Source organism: Colossoma macropomum, unplaced genomic scaffold (genome assembly GCF_904425465.1).
Source record: "Colossoma macropomum unplaced genomic scaffold, Colossoma_macropomum, whole genome shotgun sequence".
Taxonomy (NCBI): Eukaryota; Metazoa; Chordata; class Actinopteri; order Characiformes; family Serrasalmidae; genus Colossoma; species Colossoma macropomum.
This window is the reverse complement of record NW_023494800.1, coordinates 7,215,984-7,225,273: the sequence shown is the minus strand read 5'-3', so window position 1 is coordinate 7,225,273 and position 9,290 is coordinate 7,215,984. Positions and strand designations below refer to the sequence as shown.

The 9,290-nt window shown below is 34.7% G+C and overlaps 1 protein-coding gene across 2 annotated transcripts in view; it reads right to left on the bottom strand.

The window, feature by feature from the left end:
• Positions 1–7,966: 7,966 nt before the first annotated feature.
• Positions 7,967–9,290, bottom strand: part of rtkn2b (rhotekin 2b) — a 78,250-nt gene continuing 76,926 nt past the window's right edge. For both annotated transcript variants that reach the window (XM_036588051.1, XM_036588053.1), the window contains one exon: positions 7,967–8,712. In XM_036588051.1, coding sequence (XP_036443944.1) covers positions 8,706–8,712 — 7 coding nt within the window. In that variant the 3' untranslated portion in view covers positions 7,967–8,705. The remainder of the gene's footprint in view (positions 8,713–9,290) is intronic.

Here is a 9,290-nt window from a genome sequence, read left to right as displayed (position 1 = left end):
AAAAACAGGACCATGTTACAGAACACTATTATAGTGAACAGAAATGGTCCCTTAATCACTATTCCCTACATTAGAAAATCAGGAGCGCTATATAGAACACTATTATAGTGAACAGAAATGGTCCCTTAATCACTATTCCCTACATTAGAAAATCAGGAGCGCTAGATAGAACACTATTATAGTGAACAGAAATGGTCCCTTAATCACTATTCCCTACATTAGAAAATCAGGAGCGCTATATAGAACACTATTATAGTGAACAGAAATGGTCCCTTAATCACTATTCCCTACATTAGAAAATCAGGAGCGCTAGATAGAACACTATTATAGTGAACAGAAATGGTCCCTTAATCACTATTCCCTACATTAGAAAATCAGAAGCACTATATAGAACACTATTATAGTGAACAGAAATGTGAGACTTAAGTAAATGATTTCATAGGCTAATATATGTATTCTGCAACAGCACTTATACTGCTGCGCATTATTGGTATAACATGTCTGCTAGGGTTTGCACATCACCAACTGCAGTGCATTGTGGGATTGTAAGAGTGCACTGGCTATTCTTCACTAGGTTGTCTGACCCCACAGAACAGTATATATCGTGATTAGGGACCATTTCTGTACCCTTAAATAGTGTTCTGTATAGTGCTTCAATAGTGATTAGGGGCCATATCTGTACCCTCTCATAGTGTTCTATAGCATTCCTGATTTCCAATACAGTGAAAAGTAATTTGAAATCATGATCCTTATGATAGTGTTCTATATAGTGCTTGGTTTTCCAATGTAGGGAATAGTAAATAAGACCATCTCTTCATTCTGTAATAGTGTTCTATATAGTGCTGTTATATAGGAAACAGTGATTGGTCATAATTTCTGTTCCCTATAGTGTTCCAATGTATATGAATATTTACTTAAGTAAAATACTGATGGATTTGTACTCTGCTGAGTATTTTCAAATCATAATACTTTTACTTCCACTCAAGTATACTGGAGAGTAAAGGAATGAACTTTTTACTTAGTTTCATTTCAGTCATTCATATTTAGTTATTCATTCATATTTTGTGTTTAATTTAATTATGTTTTGATGATGACCATAGCTGTACCTCTCTCTATGTAGCACTCCTAGTTTTCCAGTGTAGGGGATAGTGACTAGGGGCCATTTCTGTTCACTATAACAGTGTTCTGTGTAGTGCTCCAATGTAGGGAACAGTGATTATTGTCCATTTCTGTTCCTTATAATAGTGTTTTATATAGTGCTGCTGGTTTTCCAACGTTGGGAACAGTGATTATGGCCCATTTCTGTTCCCGATAATAGTGTTGCATATGGGGCTCTTATTTTTCCAATGTAGAGAATAGTAATTAGGGGCCATTACTGTTCTCTATAACAGTGTTTTATGTAGCACTCCTCGTTTTCCAATATGGGGAACAGTGGTCGGGTCATTTCTGTTCCCTATTATATTGCTCTAGTTTTCCAATGTAACGAATAGTGATTAGGGACCACCTGTTCCCAATAACAGTGTTCTAAATAGTGTTTGTTTTCCAACGTAGCAAATACTGATTAAGGGCCATTTCTTCTCCCTACAATAGTTTTAGTGTCCCTTATTTTCCCATGTAGGGAACAGTGATTAGGGACCATTTTTGCTCCCTGTAATAGTTCTATATAGTGCAACTGGTTTTCCATTGTAGGGAATAGTGATTGGAGCATTTCTCTCTATTATAGTGTTTTAAACAGTGCTATTTTTCCACTGCAGGCAATAGCAATTAGGCATCATTTCCGACATAGTGATTGACCTATAATACAGGGCCTTGAGCTTTGACACCACTGTGATCTCAAGCCCAACCATGTTGGCCTCTGCTGGCTCTGAATTCTTTCGCAACAAAGGAGATGTATGCAAATGGCACGTGACAAAATCACAAAATGGCAAAATAGGACTGACCTCTGCATGAATCAGCAATATTCCATTATCTGCCAGACAAAGAAAGTGAAGAAAGTAAAGCGAATGACTCTCATTCATAGCATAGCTCTGGGATTGTGCATGACAGTACTGATTAATCTAAGCCTGCTGGTAGGTAAAGGGCACATTACACCCATCCAACTCTCCTATGCACAAGCGCTACAGAACAGAAGACGTGAAAGTGCATGAAGATATGAACGTCAAGAAGTAATAGACAGTAACACGTTCATTAACACACACCCAAAGGTTTGTTTTGCTCCTAAATGTGTGCAGAAGTACCGCATGCGGTTCAAGTTTTATTACTTTTAACGTGTCTCATGGACTTGTGAAACAAGGATGTACCAGCTACAGTAAATGTTTATCTGTGATAAGAATCTGTTCTACCAAATTATTTAGTTATACAGACAAAGTAAAGCAAATCTATAAATACTTTTTCCACTAAACAAATAACATGTTGTTTCATCTGTTTGTTCAGAGATCCGGATCCAGTCTTCAAAACAAACACATTTCCAGCGTATCCAAATAAGATGATACAGTATAACCCATTGCTTTATTTGATTAGGCGTTATTTTTAAATGAGCTACAGTGCTGAACTTAAACAAGGAAATTTGGTTGAAAATAAATTTCTTAATAAGAGCTGCGGTAAATAAATTATTCATGGACGTCACGACCAGAACTCATTACAGTCACTGCGAGGCATCCTGATACTATGACTAAGAGACTTTGGGAATTTTCCGCCTCGTGTTTCACAACTCGGGCTGAATATTCAGCAACAAAAAACAAAAATCAGGTTTAGTACAGAATAAAAGTCTTCATTTAAGCGCACTATGTCACTTAAGACACTGAAAGAAAGCTAATAAATCCCGAGTGTATTACGCCACATCATCACACAGGCCTTGTTAACCTTCACTACAGTATAAGCAGTGATTTCTGTAAATCTTCAAAAATAATTCACAATTAAAGGGAAATTCCACTGATTTTTCAAAATGTCTGCATGACTTGTGGTTAAAATGTAAACAAAGTCATTCAAGTCAGTTTGATGCGAAATGGTCCATTCCAGAGATACTTTTCGAGGAAGTTTTCTTCACAGTGGTGTTGATGGGAACCAGACATCCAAAGCATGGCTATATACATTATCTGATGCCTGAGACATTGTTTTATGATAGTTCTGGCCTAAAACGTATTTTCTTAAATTGCACAGAGTTAAATGGAAGGTATTATAAGACAAAATCATTCTCTAATTTTGTTTTTGGTTTAGATTTTTACCATTATCAAATATGACGACATACATATAAAACTGAAGATGAAGAAGACGTGTAGGCTGAAATGTTCTTTACTGTTTAGGATGTAAACAAACTTATTCAGAGTGTTTGATGTGAAATGGTTTGTTCCAGAGAACTCTGAGTTGGATTATTTTACAGTGGTGGTGATGAGAACAACAGGGAACCAAATAAATAAATAAATAAATAAATAAATAAATAAATAGGTTAATTAATTAAAATAAAATAAAATAAAAAAACACATTTTGTTTGGTACTATTTTGCCTTGCAGCGCCCTGCATATACCTATTTGCCATGAATGTATTTTAAAAAATGCCTTTCAGTCCAAAATTGTATCTCAAAATATTCATAAAACAATGTTCTCAGACATCAGATGACATATTCATAAACATTTCGTGTAATAACTTTTTGATGCTGTGAGCTTTAGAGAAATTAAACTCTTCAGATGTCAGGTTGCTCCACTGTGAACAATTCTGACTCTAAGTTTCCCTAGAACGAAGCATTTCACATGAAACCACTCTGAATTCATTTACATCTTAATCTATTAATTATGCAGACATTCTAAAAATTTGGTGGATTTCCCCTTCAAGTGAATTGTCCAGGAACCAACATGATTAAAGTTTCAATAAAACTCCACAATTTAATCAGCACTAACTCATTATCACTCACTGAACACACGACTGCTGCACACAAACCCTTTAATTCAGAGTTTAAACGTATTACCGTCAGTTATCTCTCGAGAAAAATGTGAAAAATGCTGATTTTTGCTAAGTACGTGCTTTCAAACCCCTGGCTTATAGCCTGTGACACAAAAACTACTGGCCCATGTCACAGCAAACGATGCATGCAAACAGCACAGGACAAAACCAGGCGGCTGCAGGATGGCACTGAACTCTGCACTAATCAGCAGAATTCTGTAAGAATTCCCAGGAGCTAAAAGCTAAAGTAAACGACTCTCATTCCGAGCATAGCTCTGGGACGGTGCATGGCTGTACTGATCAATCTAGGCCTGCTGGTAGCTGAGGATAAGGGTAGATTACAGCACGTAGCCACTCTGTACCGTTTTGTATCTGTCAATCATTGTAACGCCGCTCTGACAGCCTGTTGGTGCCATGCTGTCTCTTCTTCTTCTTCTTCTATTTTTTTTGGCCAAAATCTAGGGCTTATAGTCTGCACCCATAGCACTCATATACTGTGCCAAAGTCATGTCAGAATATGTATATCATCATACAGAATATATGACATTGGATCAACTTTTTAAGTTCTCCAAACTCAGGTAGGACAGTGTTCCAAGTTGAAGTCACTTTAAAAAAAGTAAAAAAAAAAAACAAAAAACAAAAAACAAAAAAAAACAAACCCAAAGTGACTGTAATGACATCATATGAGCTATATATCACTGCTGTTGGAAGAAAACCTTGCATCTCCATTCATGTCAGTTTTTGACATAATTTGAAAATGCCTTTACACTGTGTGTAAATTTCATGATGAATAACCCAAAGGAAACAGCACAAAGTGACCTGAAATTCAAAATGAAATTCTGGTTCCATTGACTTACATTAAAAGCAAAGTAGGTTTTTTCCTTCTCCTGTAAAGTTGTCATTTTGGAGATACAAGGTTTTCTTCCAACGACAGCGATGTGTATATATATATATATATATATATATATATATATATATATATATATATATATATATATATATACAGACAATGCAAATCACCTTTAAAAAAAACTGAGTTTAATTATGTATAATAAAACTGCAGAAATGAACTTAAAGCCAAAAATAAAACAATGTACAGGGCGATGTTTACCTAGCACTAGCATTGTAATTTTTTTAGAATATAAAAACAAAAAGAAGGGTAAAAACATTCAATTTGGTTGTAGTTCATTGTTGTTGTGTAATTGTTTGTTATACATTATATATAATATGTAATAATAAAGCTTTTATTATTAGTAAAAGCTGGAGAGACACGTTTGGTCTCTAACCTTACTGGATATTACTTCAATGTAATGCCAAGGCTCGGACAGTGGAGGGGTGTAATACTGCGTTTAAAGTATAAGCACTTACCTCTTTCTAATGAACTTTTATATATCTACATTTACTATTTTTGACTATTTACTAACTATTTTTCAGCATTATTAGCCTCTTTAGTTTGATTCATTGATTTACTTTGTGAACTGTCACAAAAGTCTACTTTATTATATTATTTTATAACATCTTGTAATGCCTATCTATCTATCTATCTATACATACATATATATGTATATATATATATATATATATATATATATATATATATATATATATATATATATATATATATATGTATGTATGTATGTATATATATATATATATATGTATGTATATATATATATATATATATATATTTATTTATACATATATGTATATAAATGATGTAAATGATGGTGAGGCTACATTATCCCAAGACCGGGACAAGTCCAAATGATATCAAGACCAAGACCAGATTCAACACAATATACACACAATATACAAAATATTCATATACAATATACTACTAGACATGTTCCATTTACATTTATGCTGAACTCTGATCTGCTAGTCTCCTTCAAGTATTGCAGTTAGTTTGGGTGGATGATGATGCTATAATTAAGACAGATGAGTCATCATTCATTCATGTGGCGGTTTGCTGTAACACTGCCGGTTTAGCATTTGCATATACAGACATCAGTGCTTTCTTTGTTTCACAACACTTTATTGTGCCAAAACATTTTTTTCATAACAGTATTTCAAAAATGAAATGGTTACAGGAGATCATTATTATTCATGCTTTTGTTCTCTAAAAATAAATCAAACACTAGTTCAGAGGTCACAGCTGCTAACAGTATATTCAGACCCTTTCAGATAATCTTTTAACTGCTGTACACACAATAAAAACATTGTATATTTATTTAATGCATTTCAATATTTTCATAATAGTATGTTATTCATTTTAATCACTTGATGCAAATTACTCAAACATATACAGTACAATCCCATATAAAATACTGAGAAAATGTTTTATTTAGATTTATAGCCATATTGCAATGTACAGTTGTGTGCAAATGTATGTGCATCCCTGGTCAAATGATATTTGGTTGATTTTTTAAGTATAAATAAGTTACACATCCTCTACAGAGACAAACTTCTGCACATTTTAAAGCACATTAACTGTTTATTTACTGAATTTAACTTATTAGGGGGGGCGTTAATGTGGCCTGTGAAAAAGTTATAGCACACTTCATATTTTATGTTGTATGTTAAGCTCAACCAATAAACAGAAATTGTGCAATAAAATGTGCAGAAAATTGCCATATTTACGTTTGTCCCATGTAGAGGATCAATTAAGTGTTAACTTATTTTCAATGAACAAAAAGTGGAAACTGACAGGGGTGTACAAACGTTCAGCACGACTGTGTATTGTAATTTCACATGGGACGACTCACAAAACTGAACCACTATTAGTTACAGTTATTACTGTATCATTATTTTACAATGATACCATTGGACAATCTTTAATAAATAAAGAATGAATAGAGGAGAACTGTGATTAGAGCAATCTGTCATTATACAGTAGAGCAGATCATGTCGGACAAAGAACTCATCCGGATGCAAAGAGAAGAAAAAAGAAGAAGAAGAAAAACAAATAACAAACAAAAAAACAGAATATGTGCAGAATATGAAAAGTCAGGTTTCTTAAAATAGAAAAATTGATTTGTGAATTTGAAAAAAGGCAGGGTATTAAATCATCTACACAATCGCAATACGACTATTCAAAACACAGTGGTGTCAAACCTGTTGTTCAAGGCATCAGTTGTCAAGAAAGAGTGCGTGTGTGTGTGTGTGTGTGTGTACTTCTGTATCTCCTCTTTATCATCACAGTGCTATCAATGTGTTTCCTTATTCTAACAAAGCCTATGATTCATTAGCAGGCTTGTATAACGCCTAAGCTAAACTTTCCTTCTCAATGAACCTGAACCGTTTAGGACAGCATCCGACATTCGAGCCATAAATACATCAAATTCTTCCTGTAAGTTCTGTACAGAATTGTGTTTTCCCCTCTTTATTGGATGCATGAAGGGTTTGATAATTACCTGCTGAGTTGAATTTGGCATGCTGGGCCTGGAGAATCCTAAAACTTGCAAAAGTTTGAACTCCCCCAGTCAAATGACAAGTTTAGTTTCATTTCTATGTAAAAATAATCTATGTAAAAAACACATCCTCTACAGAGAACAAACTTCTGCACATTTTAATGCACAATTACTGTTTATTTAACATATTGGAAAAAAATGAAACATCAAATATAAAATTTGGCATCACTTTGGCACAGGCCACATTTTACATTTTACTTTTTTTCCAGGGTGATAAATTCTTCAAAAAAATGCAAAACTACTTGTGCATTAAAATGTACAGAAGTGCGTTCTCTGTCGAGGATGTTTTAACTTATTTTCACTTACAAAATCAACAAAACATCTGATTGGGGTCTTTTGCATATGGCTGCAAGTAACAACAAGCCTTAAGGAACAAAAAGCAGACAAAAATGGATTCTAATAAATATGTTATATTAAAATGCTTAATGTGAATCAAACATTACAAAACATTTTCCTCTGTACTGGGACATATTTGTGAGTGAAATACAGTATCGGGGGGGTCTCTGAGCTAGCTGAGCGATAACAGGAGGGGGTTGTGATATTACTGGTTAATACTGTACTGATTTCAGGTTGCAGGAAGCTCATACGTGCTACAATAACTTGTGAAAATCTGTCAAATGTTATTGTCTACCACTGCAGGATATCACATATTAACTGTTATCATTTTTACCAAATGCCCCTGTGGACATCTCCTTAGCTTGATCGTGCAATCTTGAATTGCACTGAAGAAAAAAAGAAAAAAAAAAATTAGAGATGCCCGGCCCCCCTAAACTTATTCTCCAGCTATCCTCACAAAATGCAAATAACCCCCAAAAACCCCAAATGCACTTTTCTGTGCAATGTAATGGATCCTTTGCTATGTGCTTTTGCTTTATTTTCTATAACTCTATGTAATATAAATTGTATACTGTCGTTACTGGAACAAAACCTTGTATGTCTATTGTTCATATTCTTGACATAATATGAAAATATCAGCTGTGTGCAAAAATATAATTGCAAACAGACAAACAGAAATGGTACAAAATTATTTGAAATAAAGTCCATTATCAGCTAAGGATGTTTTTCCCTCTCCTGTAAAGTTACCATTGTGGAGAGAGATGTGAGATTTTGTTCCGACAGCAACGATATAATAATCGTACTATGCTCTTGGTTGTGTTTGACGCCAGTGCATAACAATGAACACCTGCACCGCGATTTCTCAGTGACGACTACAGCACTGAGCTGGTTCTGCGGTTCTGCAGTCGACTCATTGCTGGTTAGACCACCAGGCTTCAGCTGCAAGGCAGTCACCCAGCACCTTCAGTACCTGAGAGAGTGGAAAAGAAAAAGGGACACAGAGAGAGAAACGTGACTAACTTCAATATATTAACATATCTTACTCAACCATCAGCAACAACCACACAAAAAATGTGTATGCATCATGTGCACAGTAAGCTGATACTATCTTTACCTCCAAAATAGTTATTAAAACATTCCAGCGGCAATTCCCCTTGTTCTGCTTGGCATGTAAACGAATATATGTAGCATCTAAAACTGGAAATGTGAGCTGTGTCGTTATAATTGATGTGTGAGAGGGCTGGTGCAGAAAGATCATGATCACAATTACATTCGCTGCATGTTGATGTGGCCAAGTTGGCATTGAGGAAACTGCAAGAAAAACATGTAACATCTCAAACTGTGTTGACTTGTTATGTATATACACACTGTAATCTGTATACTGCTAGGTGATAAAGAGGACATACATAAGGGATACAGCAGGTTTGAGGTTATAATGCAAAGACAAAAGAAATTTACCCTAGTTTTCCCGTGTTACCCCAAAAAAGCCAATCAACCAAGGCATGTTTGGTATCTGAAGTTTTTGACCACCAACTCCTCATACGCTCA